General features: G+C 42.7%; 1 protein-coding gene across 1 annotated transcript in view; it reads right to left on the bottom strand.

Annotated features, from left to right (window-relative positions):
* LOC306786361 (NEDD4-like E3 ubiquitin-protein ligase WWP2) overlaps nucleotides 1-23,148 on the bottom strand; it is a gene marked incomplete at both ends in the record, with an annotated part of 335,533 nt that extends 312,385 nt beyond the window's left edge. Inside the window, 5 exons of the mRNA XM_079297399.1 lie at nucleotides 21,321-21,386; nucleotides 21,514-21,573; nucleotides 22,011-22,250; nucleotides 22,780-22,863; nucleotides 22,963-23,148. Of these exons, the coding sequence (XP_079153525.1) occupies nucleotides 21,321-21,386; nucleotides 21,514-21,573; nucleotides 22,011-22,250; nucleotides 22,780-22,863; nucleotides 22,963-23,148 (636 nt within the window). The remainder of the gene's footprint in view (nucleotides 1-21,320; nucleotides 21,387-21,513; nucleotides 21,574-22,010; nucleotides 22,251-22,779; nucleotides 22,864-22,962) is intronic.
* Between the last annotated feature and the right edge of the window lie 769 nt (nucleotides 23,149-23,917).

Below are 23,917 nucleotides of genomic sequence, written 5' to 3'. Positions count from 1 at the left end.
AGCTCTTGTTCGGGGCACATCTGACACCAGGCATCCTCTAAGATACCTTCATTTTCAATCGTGGCTTGGACTCTATCTAACACATCAGCATCAATTTCAAAGGCACTGCTATTCCTCTCAACAATTGTTTTCACAGAAAGTTTGGAGCCATCAGTATATTTGATGTTACCAGTCATATAAAACTGTTCAAATGTTTCAAATGTTGTGGGTTTTAGCTGGGCGTCAACTCGATGTGGTACAAATAACTGAAGTCTACTCTGATAAAACTGTTCTGGAGACTTTGTTTCAGAAAAATGCGCAAAACGTATAACTGCAGCTGGTGATCGTGTTCTTTTGGTTATGTAGCCTAAGTTGTTGCTCAAACCAATTTTTGTTTGAGAGTTTTCGTTTTTAGACACCGGTCTATATTCTGATGCAAATGTTGCCAAACACATGTTATTAAAGGTGTCATCTTTTGGCCGATTCTTATATCGGTCACCTATACCAGGCATCCACATATCTTCTGATGTCAGCTCTTGGTGTTGCGCCTTTTCCTTCAACACATTTAATGGCAAACTCATTTTAACCACATTATCACCTGTTGGGACAAACACAACTTTTCTGGAACATTCTTTAAGATGCAAATTCATAACTCTATAGGCTGCCTCTTGAGCACAAACATCTCTATTATACAAGTATACACGGCCTAATTTAGTCAATGCTTCTTTAGCATCAACATTCCCTTGTGTGGAGGCTTCTTTTTGCGCATTTCCCAACAATAGTCCAACTTCTCGTTCAGATTTAGAAATGTATGAAATAATATACACAAGGCATGCGTATGGATCACAAACATATTGTAAGTCCAAATTTGCATTCCAACATTTTAAGAGTGACTTATTATATTGATTGATCCATATCTCATCAACTGCCCTCTTCAGCACAACATGTGTATTTTTCCCCATACATTTGTAGGCAGCTTCAAAAGTATCCTGATTCAAACCTAGGCTGTCAAACAATTTATTCACATCATCATGTTTCACTGACTCATCTGAGAGAGCAGTTTTTAATTTTGACATCAACTCTTTCGCATCAACCCTTTTGACACACTGACACTGTGGCAAGTCATTTGCATTCATTTCATCACAGTTGCATGCTGTTGAGCCATCATCTTTAGGTGAAATGCGAGATATGAACGTGCGATTAGAAGGTGGTCTTGGAAAAGCAAATCGACAAGCAGTATTCTTTTTTCGACACGTTTTGGAATGTCTTTTGGAATGCTGCTGCACAGATGTTACAATGTCTAACAAGACGTCATCATCTGATGGTAATCCACATGTGATATACTTGTCAATAAACTGAATCACCTCTTCATCTGTGTTTTTATCTATTTGAGGCGCATTCTCGATCCAGAATAAACAATGCACATGTGGTGAACCACGTTGTTGAAATTCAACACGATAAAAATAGTCTGTCATCTTTCCTATTGGATGTAATGGAGACCTAAGTACTTCCTTCAAATAGATATGCCAGCGATAATCAAACATCCGTGCTGCAGTAACAGGATTACAACGCAAGAGCTCACACTTGTCGGCCCACTGTAAATCTTCTGCAGTTTGCGGTCTACCCTGTTGTTTCAATAAACTAGAAATGAGATTTGGCCATCGCATATCTGCGGATGAAAATGAACCAAACCACGTTGGGAGACCTATTTGTCGAACACATGCCACCAAATCTTTTTGAGCTCCCTGCCAAAATGCTGGAGTACCACGAATAGGTCTAAGGAATCGATACCCTTCATCAAACTGCAATAGTTTTCTCAAAGAGTCTTGATCTTTAAACACATCATTCGATACTTTTTGTGAATTACAACCCCCTTTGCCCTTGCGTAAAGCTATGGATACACTTGATAAAACCTGATAGACTTCTGATACATACTGAGCATAAAAGATGTACTCACAACTTCGGGCAAACCTACCATCTGCATGTAATATTCTTGCGTTAAAATACTTAGCCAATGTCAATTTCGTTATCCTATCTTTATGATATGTATTATTTCCTTGTGGAAACAACACTGGGAAGCATTTTGCTTCATTTGAGGGATCTGTAAGCAATTTTACAGGATTATTGCCTTCAGCTGGAGCAATATTTAAGATATTATCCAAATATTGATCTAGCATTTCTTGACCAATATCAATTGGCATAAGACAAGTGTCGGAATGAATACCATACCGTTGTCCATCATAGAGCTCATCGTCATTACCATCTGCAGTGTCACCAGTTTCTGTATTTGAAGCACTCTCTTTATCTTCTACATCAGCATTTTCTTCCCTACAAAATGCATTCAGCCACTCCTCGTTAAATTTTACATCTTTATAATGAATGTTACTTTTTATCAAAAAGAGCAAGGCTTGTCTTACATGCATGGTATCAACAAATTTATACTCATAATGTCCTTTATATGTTAGCTTACGTTTCAATTTCACACGTAACAGAGATCCATCATCCGAGTGAGGAAGCAAGTTAGTGGTTTGAACTACGTTGGCTGGAACACATGTTACTGGTCCATGTACACCATTTTGTCCACCTTTGGGTAATGCCAAGACTTTCATAAATGGAATCTGAAGTGCTATTAGATGTTGTTCTAAATTGTTTAGACAAGCTAATTCTGTGGGAATTGGATCTATTGTCAAATTGTTAGCATTACATTGAGCTGGTACTTCACCTTTTTTAAGTTTAGAATGGCAAGTGAAGCATATCCACGGGTGTCCCATAGCAGTCTCCAAAAGTTGGCAAGGTGGTGCACAGTGATCATTACATTTGTGAACAAAATCATAGCTGATGCATTTGTCTGCATTAAGCAATATTTTTTTGTTCTTTCTATAAGCATCTCTCTTACAATGCAAAACCTGACGTTCAAACAGTAATCTATGGCAAACACTACACACAAAATCGGGGCCATTTCTAACATGGGATGTAAACTGCTCCATCACAAAGTCAAAGTCCTTCGACTTCTCTTTTTTGTTTTGCCTCTTCAATGCAATACCTTTAATGACACTTTCCTTGAATTTAGGATTGTGATGGTAGTTAGTCTTACTCAATAGTTTCTTTTTCTCTTTATGCAAATCATCTACTTTGTATTTAGTCTTACTCAACAGTTTCATTTTATCTTTATGCAAATCGTCTACTTTGTATTTAGTCTTACTCAACAGTTTCATTTTATCTTTATGCAAATCGTCTACTTTGTACTTAGTCTTACTCAATAGTTTCTTTTTCTCTTTATGCAAATCATCTACTTTGTACTTAGTCTTACTCAACAGTTTAATTTTCTCTTTATGCAAATCATCTACTTTGTACTTAGTCTTACTCAATAGTTTCTTTTTCTCTTTATGACAAGTATCCAGTTTGTATTTACTCTTACTTTGTTGTTTAATTTCTTCCATGTACATAATATATTGTTTCTTGGAAACACTTTTAGTACTTTGTTGATACAATGCATTAGTCTCATAATGCATTTTCATAAGGAATTTGGTTTTCTTATTTAAATACTTCGAGGGAGATAAACTACATGGCTGTTCTTCAACATTCTCCTTTACATGAGAGACTGCAGATGCAGCTTGAGGTTTTCTTCTACACATGTACGGTGTGTCTGGTACAATCTTTTCTTGACAAACATTCAAGCAATTATGGTCAGGATGAACAATATGGTCAGAATCAACAACAGTTGTACAGCAGGGGTCATTCTGCAATGTTTCCAATGGACTACACGGTTTTGTCTTCTGTGATCTAGTTCTGTACCCTTTGTCAAATGAAATATTGTTTTTGCATAAGCCATAACACGATTGCAGTCCAGGCCGATGAACACAAACTACATTTTCATAATGGTTGCCAGCAAGATTTTCTAAATATATGCAATGTTTGGAGAAAAGGTTGCTGGTGCAACTATATTTCAGCCACCTTCCATCAAGAAATGTAAATATGTTTACTCCTAATTTATCTGCTGCTGCTTGTATTTCAACTTCCGTAGCCCAGGTCTTAACTTTTCGCATTTGAGTAATAGTTAAGTACTGTGACACTGAATGATACACGCGCCTCAAATTCTTCACATAGTGGGCAGCATTCATTTCCAACTGTCTAACAATAGCTCGTCGAACTGTGAGATGATTCTTTTGTGTTCCACTTACAGCTTGAGAGACAGCTCGAAAGAAACAATTACCATCAGCCAATATGCTTTCATTTTTGCATGGGACTCCTAATAGACCAACACGTGTAGGTTCCGCTGTGTGTGTTTTTTCATGTTGTATTCTTAAGCGTGTGCACAAAGCTTGTGACACACGTTCACAAATTGGTGTAAAGTCCAGATTGTTATTTTCAACTTCAGTAACAAATTCAACATCCGAGTTAACTTCGGAAACATGTGTTTTATCTAAATCAATCTCAGCAGCAATATTCTCATCAGACGTTGTACCACTCGGTGTTACTTTTAAACGCTTGTTACGCTTGTTACTTCTACTAATGTTGATGTTCAGTTCATCTTCAAGTATCACCAAATCCAAATCCTGAGTTACAAATGTTTTAGAATCTTGACACAACACTGTTGGTTTTGCAACAAGACTACTCACCTGGGGAAGTTCTGGTACATGTGAAGAACCCAACCCAAGCTCATGAGTAGCTAAGCCTATGACAGAATCTATTTGCATCTCTGATGTACTTACGGGCAGACTGTTGGGTTTTGCAGGACTCTCAATGACACAAACACCACTTATTTCAAAAGGCTTTTGATGACCACCAAGCCCTTCAGACAGATGGCAAATGTGCTCGTATACATCGTCCATTGAAGCGAAATACAGAACAACACTCTTTCCCTCTCCATCAACCATGCCACTAGCATTGCGTGCATGCGAGTCAACCATTGCATACTGTCCATTTCCCTTAATGATTGAGCACGTACTGCCACACAACGTCAGAAGACATGTGGTGTATTTGGACAAGATCTGCACCAGTCCACTATGAAGTGTGCTGATGGTATGATTTTCAATCAGGTCACCTTCAACCACATTTACATATCCTGACACAAAGTCGTTAGCATAACTAAATTGAAAATGATGTCCATCAATAAGTCTCTGCTTAGGCAAGTCATTGACACACAACAAAGCAGACGATCCGCTGATCGCCTCGCTTTCTCTCAAACGTGTGTACAACTGGTCACCTGAAAGCAACACCGAGTCCAGATCTGTTGTCTGCCATGAGAAGACACTCTCTCTACTATGTTTTGCTAAACTTACCAACGCAATTGCCATGCACTGAACTCCTCCAAATGTAAACCTCTTATCCCCCTGGTGAAATGATCCCATTACAGTGTTACCAAGCCTGACAGAACTGCCTGCCTCAACATCAGTTGCAACATTCATGTCACCACTGCTGTCAAGATCACAACTGACAGAATGTGTGTCTACACTCTCTGTAAACCCAGTAGCACACTCCATGTCAGTATCAGTTTGGTACTGAACTGAAAGGCTATGAATACCCCACCACCCAGCGTTTAAAGACCTCTTTAGATCCCTAATGTGATACATCAGGTCTGCCATGCACGTGTTGAAAACGGCCACAGGCGTGCCATAAGTAGATGCAAACCCGGACGTGGCGTCACGTACGCCACAATCAACTACGACAAAAAACTTGCCGTGTTGAAGAACAGTAATAACTGCACCGTCGAGGTTCAAAAGACACATTTGATCTCTATTGAGTAGTTCTTCCATTTTTCGCGACAGCACAGTCTCACAGGTATTGTACTCAGGCTTGCCCACATCAACTGCCCAGCTAATGCCAAACACAGCACTCTGTTTTAGCACCGTGCACAGTTGTTCCTCTGCTCCACTACTTTCATGGCTTGCCGTTTCCAATTTCATACTTTCTACACGTATGCTATCAACCTCTGACCCCTTCCATGTGCATACAGGAGTAATCACATGTTTGATTGCAGCAACAACACTACGTGCAAGACCTGTGTTCGCATTAGACTGCCCATCTGCTTTGCAGAACACAGTCCCAGCCACAACAGCCGCTTGCCGTTTGTTTGCACAGATGCACTCATTAGGATTAGAACCAGTCTGACCTTTGATGTTTCTTTGTGTGCAGCCCTTAAGGTGGTCACTCTCTCTCACATCCACTTGCAGAGCCCTGGAAGGTGATGTTGGCGTTGAGGAGAGTTCCACAGCCTGGGGGATCGGCAGACAAAGAACATTTAAAAACATGTACTTGCTTAAAAACTGATTTCAGTGTAATTGAACTGCATTTTCAATTAAAGCTGCGAGCAGCGATGGGCGGGCCCTCGCAATATGCACGTCGGGGTGCCGGCGGGACTCCGGCCTGCGCGGCCGAGAACGTCCGCGACCGTCGGACGGCGCGAGGACTCTGGCTGATGCTGCCATTTAGTTCTGTGACCGTCAGACACTGCATGCAGGTTTAGAGCATGGCCCCAATATACTTTTATTTAAGTCCATATGTGATACATGTTCCCACCAAATTTCATACATCTAGGTCAAACGTACTGCGAGGGCTCCTTCGTCGAAATTTTGTAGGGGGCGCTATTGAGCCGATTTGCCACTCTGAACCAATAAAATCATATTCCCTAACTACATTTCGGCCTTGTAATCTACTTGCCAAGTTTGCTTATGTTTCGAGCATGTTTAGCCTGTCAAAATGACCTTCGTTGTTAACGGCGAAGACTGCATCGCCACGGCAACGGCGTTCGACGAAACATCAAAAACTTCATGATCTGGCATTATGAACTTCTTGTATTTGTGTGGAACAAATTTGATATTGATTTGATTTACCTACTGAGAGAAACAAGCCAAAGTATCAAGACTTTAACTTCCTGTTACCAGTAGGTGGCGCTATGACTATGATTCAAAATTGGCCTGCAGATGTCTTCAGGCCTGGAGTCTAATCAAGCATGTGAAATCTGGTAAAGATCTGATGATGTGGAGTCGAGATACATCAGTTTATTCGTTCATGGCGAAGGATCGAAATTCGCCGAGCCGCCACGTCGCCGCCCTTCAGTAACTTCTTACAATCTTCACAACGAAGCATTATCAAGGTCTTAAGGCTTGTTTGACAACATTTGAGAGGGATCTGATTAATCTGTGAGGAGCAGGATGTCAAAGTACGCAGCGTACAACTTCCGGTTGCCACTAGGTGGCGCTATCACTATGATTCAAAATGATCATATAGATGTGTTCCGGGTCAGGATGTTATGACATATGAGAGATTTGGAGCAGATTCGACAATGTACGGCCGAGTTACAACAACTTCCTGTTTCGTGGCGAATGGTGTTTCTTTGACGCCACGCCACGGCCACATAGTTCGATAACTTTTTGATCTTTGAGTAACTTTTCACTGCCAAGGTCTCAAGAGCAGACTAGCCGAATCTGAAGTCAATCGGGTCAAATCTCTGGGAGGAGTTCGTTAAAGTATGACGCCTTGAAACGGTCAAAAAACGTCATAAAAGCAAAAATGGCCGACTTCCTGTTTGGTTTAGAGAAAACGGCCAAGAGGATTTTTGGTGCGTCTCATCACGTTCCACATAACTACCAACTTTCATACAGCTGGGTGAATCCTGATGTTGGGGCTACTCAATAGGGGGCGCTAGCGAGCCAATATTTCATACTGCAGCTGGACACCCCAATCAGACTGCAATTTTCGCAAATTCTGGCTTGCGTGCCAAATTTCACAGACTTCCCAATATCCCAAGCACCTCCTTTTTGCGACGAAACACTAAAAATAAGAATAATAAGAATAATTAAAGCTGCGAGCAGCGATGAGCGGGCCCTCGCAATATGCATGTCGGGGTGCATGCACGTCGGGGTGCCGGCGGGACTCCGGCCTGCGCGGCCGAGAACGTCCGCGACCGTCGGACGCCGCGAGGACTCTGGTTGATGCTGTCATTCAGTTCCGTGACCGTCAGACACTGCATGCAGGTTCAGAGCATGGCCCCAATATACTTTTATTTAAGTCCATATGTGATACATGTTCCGACCAAATTTCATACATCTAGGTGAAACGTACTGCGAGGGCTGCTTCGTTGAAATTTTGTAGGGGGCGCTATTGAGCCGATTTGCCACTCTGAACCAATAAAATCATATTATACAACTACATTTTGGGCTTTAAATGTGTATGCCAAGTTTGCTTATGTTTCGAGCATTTTTAGCCTCTCAAAATGACCTTCGTTGTTAACGGCGAAGACTGCATCGCCATGGCAACGGCGTTCGACGAAACATCAAAAGCTTCATGATCTGGCATTATGAACTATTTGTGTGGAACAAATTTGATATTGATTTGATTTACCTACTAAGAGAAACAAGCCAAAGTATCAAGACTTTAACTTCCTGTTACCAGTAGGTGGCGCTATGACTATGATTCAAAATTGGCCTGCATATGTCTTCAGGCCTGGAGTCTAATCAAACACGTGAAATCTGGTAAAGATCTGATGATGTGGAGTCGAGTTACATCAGTTTATTCGTTCATGGCGAAGGATCGAAATTCCGTCGCCACGGCAACAGCTTTTCACGAAATAACAAGCTTTGAGTAACTTTTCATCACAAAGGTCTTTAGACTGTACCGACCAAATTTGAAGTTGATCTGATGAATTCCCTAGGAGGAGTTCGTTAAAGTGCAGCGCCTGGAAATGACAAAAACGACATGTGAAATTCATAAAAAATGCAAAATGGCTGACTTCCGGTTGGGTTTAGAGCATAGCCCCAAGAGACTTTTATTGAAGTCCATATGCGATACATGTTCCTACCACATTTCATACATCTAGGTCAAACGTACTGCGAGGGCTGCTTCGTCGAAATTTTGTAGGGGGCGCTATTGAGCCGATTTGCCACTCTGAACCAATAAAATCAGATTCTGTAACTACATTTCGGCCTTGTAATCTACTTGCCAAGTTTGCTTATGTTTCGAGCATTTTTAGCCTCTCAAAATGACCTTCGTTGTTCACGGCGAAGACTGCATCGCCACGGCAACGGCGTTCGACGAAACATCAAAAGCTTCATGATCTGGCATTATGAACTTCTTGTATTTGTGTGGAACAAATTTGATATTGATTTGATTTACCTACTAAGAGAAACAAGCCAAAGTATAAAGACTTTAACTTCCTGTTACCAGTAGGTGGCGCTATGACTATGATTCGAAATTGGCCTGCAGATGTCTTCAGGCCTGGAGTCTAATCAAGCATGTGAAATCTGGTAAAGATCTGATGATGTGGAGTCGAGATACATCAGTTTATTCGTTCATGGCGAAGGATCGAAATTCGCCGAGCCGCCACGTCGACGCCCTTCAGTAACTTCTTACAATTTTCACAATGAAGCATTATCAAGGTCTTAAGGCTTGTATGACAACATTTGAGAGGGATCTGATTAATCTGTTAGGAGCAGGATGTCAAAGTACGCAGCGTACAACTTCCGGTTGCCACTAGGTGGCGCTATCAGTTTGATTCAAAATTATCATACAGATGTGTTCCGGGTCAGGATGTTATGACATATGAGAGACTTTGAGCAGATTCGACAATGTACGGCCGAGTTACAACAACTTCCTGTTTCGTGGCGAATGGTGTTTCTTTGACGCCACGCCACGGCCACATAGTTCGATAACTTTTTGATCTTTGAGTAACTTTTCACTGTCAAGGTCTCAAGAGCAGACTCGCCGAATCTGAAGTCAATCGGGTCAAATCTCTGGGAGGAGTTCGTTAAAGTATGACGCCTTGAAACGGTCAAAAAACGTCATAAAAGCAAAAATGGCCGACTTCCTGTTTGGTTTAGAGAAAACGGCCAAGAGGATTTTTGGTGCGTCTCATCACGTTCCACATAACTACCAACTTTCATACAGCTGGGTGAATCCTGATGTCGGGGCTACTCAATAGGGGGCGCTAGCGAGCCAATATTTCATACTGCAGCTGGACACCCCAATCAGACTGCAATTTTCGCAAATTCTGGCTTGCGTGCCAAATTTCACAACATTCCCAATATCCCAAGCACCTCCTTTTTGCGACGAAACACATAAAATAATAAGAATAATAATAATAAACATTCGAAATTCAATAGGTCCTCCGCTCCGACTACGTCGGTGCTCGGGCCCTAATTAAAGCTGCGAGCAGCGATGGGCGGGCCCTCGCAATATGCACGTCGGGGTGCATGCACGTCGGGGTGGCGGCGGGACTCCGGCCTGCGCGGCCGAGAACGTCCGCGACCGTCGGACGGCGCGAGGACTCTGGTTGATGCTGCCATTCAGTTCTGTGACCGTCAGACACTGCATGCAGGTTCAGAGCATGGCCCCAATATACTTTTATTTAAGTCCATATGTGATACATGTTCCTACCAAATTTCATACATCTAGGTGAAACGTACTGCGAGGGCTGCTTCGTTGAAATTTTGTAGGGGGCGCTATTGAGCCGATTTGCCACTCTGAACCAATAAAATCATATTATACAACTACATTTTGGGCTTTAAATGTGTATGCCAAGTTTGCTTATGTTTCGAGCATTTGTAGCCTCTCAAAATTACCTTCGTTGTTAACGGCGAAGAATGCGTCGCCACGGTAACAGTTTTTCACGAAACAACAAGCTTTGAGTAACTTTTCATCACAAAGGTCTTTAGACTGTACCGACCAAATTTGAAGTTGATCTGATGAATTCCCTAGGAGGAGTTCGTTAAAGTGCAGCGCCTGGAAATGACAAAAACGACATGAGAAATTCATAAAAAATGCAAAATGGCTGACTTCCGGTTGGGTTTAGAGCATAGCCCCAAGAGACTTTTATTGAAGTCCATATGCGATACATGTTCCTACCACATTTCATACATCTAGGTCAAACGTACTGCGAGGGCTGCTTCGTCGGAATTTTGTAGGGGGCGCTATTGAGCTGATTTGCCACTCTGAACCAATAAAATCATATTTTATAACTACATTTCTGCCTTTTAATCTACTTGCCAAATTTGCTTATGTTTCGAGCATTTTTAGCCTCTCAAAATGACCTTCGTTGTTCACGGCGAAGACTGCATCGCCACGGCAACGGCGTTCGACGAAACATCAAAAGCTTCATGATCTGGCATTATGAACTTCTTGTATTTGTGTGGAACAAATTTGATATTGATTTGATTTACCTACTAAGAGAAACAAGCCAAAGTATAAAGACTTTAACTTCCTGTTACCAGTAGGTGGCGCTATGACTATGATTCAAAATTGGCCTGCAGATGTCTTCAGGCCTGGAGTCTAATCAAGCATGTGAAATCTGGTAAAGATCTGATGATGTGGAGTCGAGATACATCAGTTTATTCGTTCATGGCGAAGGATCGAAATTCGCCGAGCCGCCACGTCGCCGCCCTTCAGTAACTTCTTACAATCTTCACAACGAAGCATTATCAAGGTCTTAAGGATTGTTTGACAACATTTGAGAGGGATCTGATGAATCTGTGAGGAGCAGGATGTCAAAGTACGCAGCGTACAACTTCCGGTTGCCACTAGGTGGCGCTATCACTATGATTCTAAATTATCATATAGATGTGTTCCGGGTCAGGATGTTATGACATATGAGAGATTTGGAGCAGATTCGACAATGTACGGCCGAGTTACAACAACTTCCTGTTTCGTGGCGAATGGTGTTTCTTTGACGCCACGCCACGGCCACATAGTTCGATAACTTTTTGATCTTTGAGTAACTTTTCACTGCCAAGGTCTCAAGAGCAGACTAGCCGAATCTGAAGTCAATCGGGTCAAATCTCTGGGAGGAGTTCGTTAAAGTATGACGCCTTGAAACGGTAAAAAAACGTCATAAATGCAAATATGGCCGACTTCCTGTTTGGTTTAGAGAAAACTTCCAAGAGGATTTTTGGTGCGTCTCATCACGTTCCACATACCTACCAACTTACATACAGCTGGGTGAAACCTGATGTTGGGGCTACTCAATAGGGGGCGCTAGCGAGCCAATATTTCATACCGTAGCTGGACACCCCAATCAGACTGCAATTTTCGCAAATTCTGGCTTGCGTGCCAAATTTCACAGACTTCCCAATATCCCAAGCACCTCCTTTTTGCGACGAAACACTAAAAATAAGAATAAGAATAAGAATTAAAGCTGCGAGCAGCGATGGGCGGGCCCTCGCAATATGCACGTCGGGGTGCCGGCGGGACTCCGGCCTGCGCGGCCGAGAACGTCCGCGACCGTCGGACGGCGCGAGGACTCTGGCTGATGCTGCCATTTAGTTCTGTGACCGTCAGACACTGCATGCAGGTTTAGAGCATGGCCCCAATATACTTTTATTTAAGTCCATATGTGATACATGTTCCCACCAAATTTCATACATCTAGGTCAAACGTACTGCGAGGGCTGCTTCGTCGAAATTTTGTAGGGGGCGCTATTGAGCCGATTTGCCACTCTGAACCAATAAAATCATATTCCCTAACTACATTTCGGCCTTGTAATCTACTTGCCAAGTTTGCTTATGTTTCGAGCATTTTTAGCCTCTCAAAATGACCTTCGTTGTTAACGGCGAACACTGCATCGCCACGGCAACGGCGTTCAACGAAACATTAAAAGCTTCATGATCTGGCATTATGAACTTCTTGTATTTGTGTGGAACAAATTTGATATTGATGTGATTTACCTACTAAGAGAAACAAGCCAAAGTATAAAGACTTTAACTTCCTGTTACCAGTAGGTGGCGCTATGACTATGATTCAAAATTGGCCTGCAGATGTCTTCAGGCCTGGAGTCTAATCAAACACGTGAAATCTGGTAAAGATCTGATGATGTGGAGTCAAGATACATCAGTTTATTCGTTCATGGCGAAGGATCGAAATTCGCCGAGCCGCCACGTCGCCGCCCTTCAGTAACTTCTTACAATCTTCACAACGAAGCATTATCAAGGTCTTAAGGCTTGTTTGACAACATTTGAGAGGGATCTGATTAATCTCTGAGGAGCAGGATGTCAAAGTACGCAGCGTACAACTTCCGGTTGCCACTAGGTGGCGCTATCACTATGATTCTAAATTATCATATAGATGTGTTCCGGGTCAGGATGTTATGACATATGAGAGATTTTGAGCAGATTCGACAATGTACGGCCGAGTTACAACAACTTCCTGTTTCGTGGCGAATGGTGTTTCTTTGACGCCACGCCACGGCCACATAGTTCGATAACTTTTTGATCTTTGAGTAACTTTTCACTGCCAAGGTCTCAAGAGCAGACTAGCCGAATCTGAAATCAATCGGGTCAAATCTCTGGGAGGAGTTCGTTAAAGTATGACGCCTTGAAACGGTCAAAAAACGTCATAAAAGCAAAAATGGCCGACTTCCTGTTTGGTTTAGACAAAACGGCCAAGAGGATTTTTTGTGCGTCTCATCACGTTCCACATACCGACCAAATTTCATACAGCTGGGTGAATCCTGATGTTGGGGCTACTCAATAGGGGGCGCTAGCGAGCCAATATTTCATACCGCAGCTGGACACCCCAATCAGACTGCAATTTTCGCAAATTCTGGCTTGCGCGCCAAATTTCACAACATTCCCAATATCCCAAGCACCTCCTTTTTGCGACGAAACACTTAGAATAAGAATAAGAATAAGAATAATAAACATTCGAAATTCAATAGGTCCTCCGCTCCGACTACGTCGGTGCTCGGGCCCTAATTAAAGCTGCGAGCAGCGATGAGCGGGCCCTCGCAATATGCACGTCGGGGTGCATGCACGTCGGGGTGCCGGCGGGACTCCGGCCTGCGCGGCCGAGAACGTCCGCGACCGTCGGACGGCGCGAGGACTCTGGTTGATGCTGTCATTCAGTTCCGTGACCGTCAGACACTGCATGCAGGTTCAGAGCATGGCCCCAATATACTTTTATTTAAGTCCATATGTGATACATGTTCCTACCAAATTTCATACATCTAGGTGAAACGTACTGCGAGGGCTGCTTCGTTGAAATTTTGTAGGGGGCGCTATTGAGCCGATTTGACACTCTGAACCAATAAAATCATATTATACAACTACATTTTGGGCTTTAAATGTGTATGCCAAGTTTGCTTATGTTTCGAGCATTTTTAGCATCTCAAAATGACCTTCGTTGTTAACGGCGAAGACTGCATCGCCACGGCAACGGCGTTCGACGAAACATCAAAAGCTTCATGATCTGGCATTATGAACTATTTGTGTGGAACAAATTTGATATTGATTTGATTTACCTACTAAGAGAAACAAGCCAAAGTATCAAGACTTTAACTTCCTGTTACCAGTAGGTGGCGCTATGACTATTATTCAAAATTGGCCTGCATATGTCTTCAGGCCTGGAGTCTAATCAAACACGTGAAATCTGGTAAAGATCTGATGATGTGGAGTCGAGTTACATAAGTTTATTCGTTCATGGCGAAGGATCGAAATTCCGTTGCCACGGCAACAGCTTTTCACGAAACAACAAGCTTTGAGTAACTTTTCATCACAAAGGTCTTTAGACTGTACCGACCAAATTTTAAGTTGATCTGATTAATTCCCTAGGAGGAGTTCGTTAAAGTGCAGCGCCTGGAAATGACAAAAACGACACTAGAAATTCATAAAAAATGCAAAATGGCTGACTTCCGGTTGGGTTTAGAGCATAACCCCAAGAGACTTTTATTGAAGTCCATATGTGATACATATTCCTACCACATTTCATACATCTAGGTCAAACGTACTGCGAGGGCTGCTTCGTAGAAATTTTGTAGGGGGCGCTATTGAGCCGATGTGGCACTCTGAACCAATAAAATCAGATTCCGTAACTACATTTCGGCCTTGTAATCTACTTGCCAAGTTTGCTTATGTTTCGAGCATTTTTAGCCTGTCAAAATGACCTTCGTTGTTAACGGCGAAGACTGCATCGCCACGGCAACGGCGTTCGACGAAACATCAAAAGCTTCATGATCTGGCATTATGAACTTCTTGTATTTGTGTGGAAGAAATTTGATATTGATTTGATTTACCTACTAAGAGAAACAAGCCAAAGTATAAAGACTTTAACTTCCTGTTACCAGTAGGTGGCGCTATGACTATGATTCAAAATTGGCCTGGATATGTCTTCAGGCCTGGAGTCTAATCAAACACGTGAAATCTGGCAAAGATCTGATGATGTGGAGTCGAGTTACATCAGTTTATTCGTTCATGGCGAAGGATCGAAATTCGCCGAGCCGCCACGTCGCCGCCCTTCAGTAACTTCTTACAATCTTCACAACGAAGCATTATCAAGGTCTTAAGGCTTGTTTGACAACATTTGAGAGGGATCTGATTAATCTGTGAGGAGCAGGATGTCAGAGTACGCAGCGTACAACTTCCGGTTGCCACTAGGTGGCGCTATCACTATGATTCTAAATGATCATATAGATGTGTTCCGGGTCAGGATGTTATGACATATGAGAGATTTTGAGCAGATTCGACAATGTACGGCCGAGTTACAACAACTTCCTGTTTCGTGGCGAATGGTGTTTCTTTGACGCCACGCCACGGCCACATAGTTCGATAACTTTTTGATCTTTGAGTAACTTTTCACTGCCAAGGTCTCAAGAGCAGACTAGCCGAATCTGAAGTCAATCGGGTCAAATCTCTGGGAGGAGTTCGTTAAAGTATGACGCCTTGAAACGGTCAAAAAACGTCATAAAAGTAAAAATGGCCGACTTCCTGTTTGGTTTAGAGAAAACGTCCAAGAGGATTTTTTGTGCGTCTCATCACGTTCCACATACCTACCAACTTTCATACAGCTGGGTGAAACCTGATGTCGGGGCTACTCAATAGGGGGCGCTAGCGAGCCAATATTTCATACCGCAGCTGGACACCCCAATCAGACTGCAATTTTCGCAAATTCTGGCTTGCGTGCCAAATTTCACAAACTTCCCAATATCCCAAGCACCTCCTTTTTGCGACGAAACACATAAAATAATAAGAATAATAATAATAATAATAAACATAGCGGTTTCAATAGGTCCTCCGCTCCGACTACGTCGGTGCTCGGGCCCTAATAATAATAAACATTCGAAATTCAATAGGTCCTCCGCTCCGACTACGTCGGTGCTCGGGCCCTAATTAAAGCTGCGAGCAGCGATGGGCGGGCCCTCGCAATATGCACGTCGGGGTGCCGGCGGGACTCCGGCCTGCGCGGACGAGAACGTCCGCGAGCGTCGGACGGCGCGAGGACTCTGGCTGATGCTGCCATTCAGTTCTGTGACCGTCAGACACTGCATGCAGGTTTAGAGCATGGCCCCAAGAGACTTTTATTGAAGTCCATATGTGATACATGTTCCTACCAAATTTCATACATCTAGGTGAAACGTACTGCGAGGGCTGCTTCGTTGAAATTTTGTAGGGGGCGCTATTGAGCCGATTTGCCACTCTGAACCAATAAAATCATATTCTGTAACTACATTTCGGCCTTGTAATCTACTTGCCAAGTTTGCTTATGTTTCGAGCATTTTTAGCCTCTCAAAATGACCTTCGTTGTTAACGGCGAAGACTGCATCGCCACGGCAACGGCGTTCGACGAAACATCAAAAGCTTCATGATCTGGCATTATGAACTATTTGTGTGGAACAAATTTGATATTGATTTGATTTACCTACTAAGAGAAACAAGCCAAAGTATCAAGACTTTAACTTCCTGTTACCAGTAGGTGGCGCTATGACTATGATTCAAAATTGGCCTGCATATGTCTTCAGGCCTGGAGTCTAATCAAACACGTGAAATCTGGTAAAGATCTGATGATGTGGAGTCGAGTTACATCAGTTTATTCGTTTATGGCGAAGGATCAAAATTCCGTCGCCACGGCAACAGCTTTTCACGAAACAACAAGCTTTGAGTAACTTTTCATCACAAAGGTCTTTAGACTGTACCGACAAAATTTGAAGTTGATCTGATGAATTCCCTAGGAGGAGTTCGTTAAAGTGCAGCGCCTGGAAATGACAAAAACGACATGAGAAATTCATAAAAAATGCAAAATGGCTGACTTCCGGTTGGGTTTAGAGCATAGCCCCAAGAGACTTTTATTGAAGTCCATATGCGATACATGTTCCTACCACATTTCATACATCTAGGTCAAACGTACTGCGAGGGCTGCTTCGTTGAAATTTTGTAGGGGGCGCTATTGAGCCGATTTGCCACTCTGAACCAATAAAATCATATTATACAACTACATTTTGGGCTTTAAATGTGTATGCCAAGTTTGCTTATGTTTCGAGCATTTTTAGCCTCTCAAAATGACCTTCGTTGTTAACGGCGAACACTGCATCGCCACGGCAACGGCGTTCGACGGAACATCAAAAGCTTCATGATCTGGCATTATGAACTTCTTGTATTTGTGTGGAAGAAATTTGATATTGATTTGATTTACCTACTGAGAGAAACAAGCCAAAGTATCAAGACTTTAACTTCCTGTTACCAGTAGGTGGCGCTATGACTATGATTCAAAATTGGCCTGCAGATGTCTTCATGCCTGGAGTCTAATCAAACACGTGAAATCTGGTAAAGATCTGATGATGTGGAGTCGAGTTACATCAGTTTATTCGTTCATGGCGAAGGATCGAAATTCGCCGAGCCGCCACGTCGCCGCCCTTCAGTAACTTCTTACAATCTTCACAACGAAGCATTATCAAGGTCTTAAGGCTTGTTTGACAAGATTTGAGAGGGATCTGATGAATCTGTGAGGAGCAGGATGTCAAAGTACGCAGCGTACAACTTCCGGTTGCCACTAGGTGGCGCTATCACTATGATTCTAAATTATCATATAGATGTGTTCCGGGTCAGGATGTTATGACATATGAGAGATTTGGAGCAGATTCGACAATGTACGGCCGAGTTACAACAACTTCCTGTTTCGTGGCGAATGGTGTTTCTTTGACGCCACGCCACGGCCACATAGTTCGATAACTTTTTGATCTTTGAGTAACTTTTCACTGCCAAGGTCTCAAGAGCAGACTAGCCGAATCTGAAGTCAATCGGGTCAAATCTCTGGGAGGAGTTCGTTAAAGTATGACGCCTTGAAACGGTCAAAAAACGTCATAAAAGCAAAAATGGCCGACTTCCTGTTTGGTTTAGACAAAACGGCCAAGAGGATTTTTTGTGCGTCTCATCACGTTCCACATACCGACCAAATTTCATACAGCTGGGTGAATCCTGATGTTGGGGCTACTCAATAGGGGGCGCTAGCGAGCCAATATTTCATACCGTAGCTGGACACCCCAATCAGACTGCAATTTTCGCAAATTCTGGCTTGCGTGCCAAATTTCACAGACTTCCCAATATCCCAAGCACCTCCTTTTTGCGACGAAACACTAAAAATAAGAATAATAATAATAATAATTAAAGCTGCGAGCAGCGATGGGCGGGCCCTCGCAATATGCACGTCGGGGTGCCGGCGGGACTCCGGCCTGCGCGGACGAGAACGTCCGCGAGCGTCGGACGGCGCGAGGACTCTGGCTGATGCTGCCATTCAGTTCTGTGACCGTCAGACACTGCATGCAGGTTTAGAGCATGGCCCCAAGAGACTTTTATTGAAGTCCATATGTGATACATGTTCCTACCAAATTTCATACATCTAGGTGAAACGTACTGCGAGGGCTGCTTCGTTGAAATTTTGTAGGGGGCGCTATTGAGCCGATTTGCCACTCTGAACCAATAAAATCATATTCTGTAACTACATTTCGGCCTTGTAATCTACTTGCCAAGTTTGCTTATGTTTCGAGCATTTTTAGCCTCTCAAAATGACCTTCGTTGTTAACGGCGAAGACTGCATCGCCACGGCAACGGCGTTCGACGAAACATCAAAAGCTTCATGATCTGGCATTATGAACTATTTGTGTGGAACAAATTTGATATTGATTTGATTTACCTACTAAGAGAAACAAGCCAAAGTATCAAGACTTTAACTTCCTGTTACCAGTAGGTGGCGCTATGACTATGATTCAAAATTGGCCTGCATATGTCTTCAGGCCTGGAGTCTAATCAAACACGTGAAATCTGGTAAAGATCTGATGATGTGGAGTCGAGTTACATCAGTTTATTCGTTTATGGCGAAGGATCAAAATTCCGTCGCCACGGCAACAGCTTTTCACGAAACAACAAGCTTTGAGTAACTTTTCATCACAAAGGTCTTTAGACTGTACCGACAAAATTTGAAGTTGATCTGATGAATTCCCTAGGAGGAGTTCGTTAAAGTGCAGCGCCTGGAAATGACAAAAACGACATGAGAAATTCATAAAAAATGCAAAATGGCTGACTTCCGGTTGGGTTTAGAGCATAGCCCCAAGAGACTTTTATTGAAGTCCATATGCGATACATGTTCCTACCACATTTCATACATCTAGGTCAAACGTACTGCGAGGGCTGCTTCGTTGAAATTTTGTAGGGGGCGCTATTGAGCCGATTTGCCACTCTGAACCAATAAAATCATATTATACAACTACATTTTGGGCTTTAAATGTGTATGCCAAGTTTGCTTATGTTTCGAGCATTTTTAGCCTCTCAAAATGACCTTCGTTGTTAACGGCGAACACTGCATCGCCACGGCAACGGCGTTCGACGGAACATCAAAAGCTTCATGATCTGGCATTATGAACTTCTTGTATTTGTGTGGAAGAAATTTGATATTGATTTGATTTACCTACTGAGAGAAACAAGCCAAAGTATCAAGACTTTAACTTCCTGTTACCAGTAGGTGGCGCTATGACTATGATTCAAAATTGGCCTGCAGATGTCTTCATGCCTGGAGTCTAATCAAACACGTGAAATCTGGTAAAGATCTGATGATGTGGAGTCGAGTTACATCAGTTTATTCGTTCATGGCGAAGGATCGAAATTCGCCGAGCCGCCACGTCGCCGCCCTTCAGTAACTTCTTACAATCTTCACAACGAAGCATTATCAAGGTCTTAAGGCTTGTTTGACAAGATTTGAGAGGGATCTGATGAATCTGTGAGGAGCAGGATGTCAAAGTACGCAGCGTACAACTTCCGGTTGCCACTAGGTGGCGCTATCACTATGATTCTAAATTATCATATAGATGTGTTCCGGGTCAGGATGTTATGACATATGAGAGATTTGGAGCAGATTCGACAATGTACGGCCGAGTTACAACAACTTCCTGTTTCGTGGCGAATGGTGTTTCTTTGACGCCACGCCACGGCCACATAGTTCGATAACTTTTTGATCTTTGAGTAACTTTTCACTGCCAAGGTCTCAAGAGCAGACTAGCCGAATCTGAAGTCAATCGGGTCAAATCTCTGGGAGGAGTTCGTTAAAGTATGACGCCTTGAAACGGTCAAAAAACGTCATAAAAGCAAAAATGGCCGACTTCCTGTTTGGTTTAGACAAAACGGCCAAGAGGATTTTTTGTGCGTCTCATCACGTTCCACATACCGACCAAATTTCATACAGCTGGGTGAATCCTGATGTTGGGGCTACTCAATAGGGGGCGCTAGCGAGCCAATATTTCATACCGTAGCTGGACACCCCAATCAGACTGCAATTTTCGCAAATTCTGGCTTGCGTGCCAAATTTCACAGACTTCCCAATATCCCAAGCACCTCCTTTTTGCGACGAAACACTAAAAATAAGAATAATAATAATAATAATAATAAACATTCGAAATTCAATAGGTCCTCCGCTCCGACTACGTCGGTGCTCGGGCCCTAATAATAAACATTCGAAATTCAATAGGTCCTCCGCTCCGACTACGTCGGTGCTCGGGCCCTAATAAACATTCGAAATTCAATAGGTCCTCCGCTCCGACTACGTCGGTGCTCGGGCCCTAATAACATGTTATATTAGCTCATTTCAATACAAGTATGAAGAACACCCACCTCTGCATTCACAGCCACTGGCAGTGATGTTGCCGTTGAGGAGAGTTCCACAGCCTGGTCCTGGGGAATCGGCACCTTCATAAAGAGATCATAAAGAGAAAAAGAACATTTAAAAACATGTACTTGCTTAAAAACTGATTTCAGTGTAATCTAACTGCATTTTCACTAACATGTTCTGTTACATCATGTAATTTTGTAGCTGATTGTGTAGCCACTGTATAGCGTTAACATGGTAGCATATAATGGTCAAAGGAGACACGTGTTTAAAAAGTATGAAGAACACCCACCTCTGCATTCACATCCACTGGCAGTGATGTTGGCATTGAGGACAGTTCCACAGCCTGGTCCTGGGGGATCGGCACCTTATAAAGGGACAAAGAACATTTAAAAGCATGTACTTGCTTAAAAACTGATTTCAGTGTAATCTAACTGCATTTTCAATAACATGTTCTATTAGCTCATTTCAATATAAGTATGAACACCCACCTCTGCATTCACAGCCACCGTCTCTGATGGCTCCACAGGGATGTTTGCAACACTAGGCGTGTCCACCTACAAAATAATGCCACAGTTAACTTTCAGCACAGTGCAATGTACAAATGCAGAAATGTCTTTACTTGCATACACTGCATAAAATTCAATTTCACAACAGACAGATATGGTATACACAAAAACACACCTGCTGCTCTGTCACCGTCTTGCCTGAAACTGCCTTCTGGAGAAGTCCCATGCGTCGTTCCTAAATTGAGATAAACAAACATTTGTAAGCACAACTTGCAACATTTTGGTATGGAAATAATGCGATGGCACAACAGCATCCATGGCATCCAAGATGGCACTGCTGAACCTCCAGAGACGTACAGAACATTCTTTGACAACCTGAAATATACAGCAGAAGAAATATTATGGACACCGTGCTACACAAACCCTATCCATACTATTATGATCATAAATATTTCCGTGTTTTTCAGCAAATAAATGAAACTTCACAAACCTGCTGATGAACAAGCCTCCTCTTGGGTGCGTCGCAAGACTGTTCTGGTTTCCCCAAATGATGTCTCTGTAATGACAAAAGCATTCCTCATATTAAACACGTGTCTCTTTTGACCATTACATGCTAACGCTATACACGTGTCTGCACAATCAGCTACAAAATGACAGTCTGCAATCATTTACCTTCTTGCCACATCCAGCAAATGTCCACTCAGAAGGGTCTGGTCGGCGTGGCACGTGGCGGACCTCTCCCTTCACGACCACCTTCGGCGAGATCCTGCGAGCAGGAGGCGATGTCTTTGGAGAAACATCTGGCTTCTTGGTAGAAACAGGATCCAGCACCTTCCTCAGCAGGTGGTCATGTGCAGCCGAAAAGAACGCCTTTGCCAAGATGGGCATCCCGTCAGAGTCACTCAAATGCACCTACAAAGCAATAACAGAGAAATGACTTAACACACACAACCTCCGAATCAATATAAATCTGCCATGAATTGATTGCTATAATCTATAAACAAAAATACATCACACTTCTGCACATGTCAACCTATTTTACTTACGCTGTCTTTGTACCACAGCTGGAGGTCGTTCATAGGAAACTGCTCAGCAACAGACCAGTACCGGACACCTTAACATGAGAAGAAAATGCCAGAGTTACCAAAAAGGCCTAAATGATTTTCAACAGTCTTTTTTGACAGAAAACAAGATGTAGACAAAACAATTATGCAGTGCACAGATGTGATCTCTTTTCTGATATTTCTACCATTATGACTTTTTGGAAGACATGGCCTTGGACATTGATTCCATTTACTAACAAAATATGATTGTAATGGAATATATGAATCGTGATTTATGCAAATCAAACAAACAAAATAAATCATAGAAAATCTAAATATCAACTCGCAAACATGTAACTATTCATAAGTGACATTTCATGAAACACACCTGCAGATACAGCCTTAATACGGTACTGATTTCGCAAGTGCTCCTGGACATCCACCGGTACGTTGAGCCTTGGAGGAAAATCCACCACCACCACCTAAAAATAAACAACAGATGTTCATAAGTTATTTTATCCAAACACGATAACATCACAACTTATACACAAACATCATTTCTAGTAGAAAAGATATCTTACCTCATCCCATTTCTCGCAAACACTACCAAGGAGCAGGGCGAACTCTTCACCAGCCTCGATGACGGTTCTACTGGAAGTGAGGTTGTTGGATGGGGCCAAAACACAGACAACATCAGGTGTACGATCCAACGCAGCATTCCGCACCTCAGCCCGCAAGTCCTTCGCGGCGGCCCCGGGCGTAGACATCACACCATAAGAAAATGCTGCTGGCATCTCCACGAAACCATCTGCAATGCCTCGCAGATGTGAGTCGCCTACAAGAAGGACAAACTAAACACAAAATGGCATTTTTAGAATGACAAACAAATAATCATACAGAAATCCACACCGTTCTTGATGATTTGTCAACGCAAATATACCTTCTTGTCTGGAGAGTGCTCTATAAAGACCAACTTGTGTTGCTTCCCGGTCACGGTGGAAGTTGGCCATTTCTTCGCTGGATTGCGAAATCCCGTTCCATCAACTATTGAATAGACAAGGAAAACAAAATAAACACTATGAAACATAATACTACATAATACATTGAAACACAACAGTGCACATTCCAGACATGTAAAAATAAAATACAGCTTACACATAGAACAGCAATTATGAAAAGCAGTTGCCAACATACCAGAAGAAACGGAGGGTCTTTGAGGGTTCATTTCCAAGGGACGACGCATCTCTGCAATCTTCTTGGCTGCCTGAGATCGGCGGTAAGATCGTCCACGAGGCATCTGAAAGTATATTAGTTCATTGATAAGTCATGACATCACAAGATGTTGCTGTTCAGCATTACAAAATGCCACATGCTAGGAAAGCTTATTTCTAATACATCCATGATTATAACATCAATGGCCGTGCAGAGAGACAGACACAGAGACAGAGAGAGAGCTTTATTTTTAAGTACATAGGCTAATGTGTAGCCTACGCAAAAAATGCCATGAGGCGCATGTGCCTCATGGCACATGCGCAC

The sequence above is a fragment of the Melanostigma gelatinosum genome (assembly GCF_949748355.1).
Source record: "Melanostigma gelatinosum genome assembly, contig: SUPER_1_unloc_1, whole genome shotgun sequence".
In the NCBI taxonomy this organism is placed as follows: domain Eukaryota; kingdom Metazoa; phylum Chordata; class Actinopteri; order Perciformes; family Zoarcidae; genus Melanostigma; species Melanostigma gelatinosum.
The sequence above is the reverse complement of the archived record's forward strand: the minus strand, read 5'-3'. Positions and strand labels throughout refer to the sequence as shown.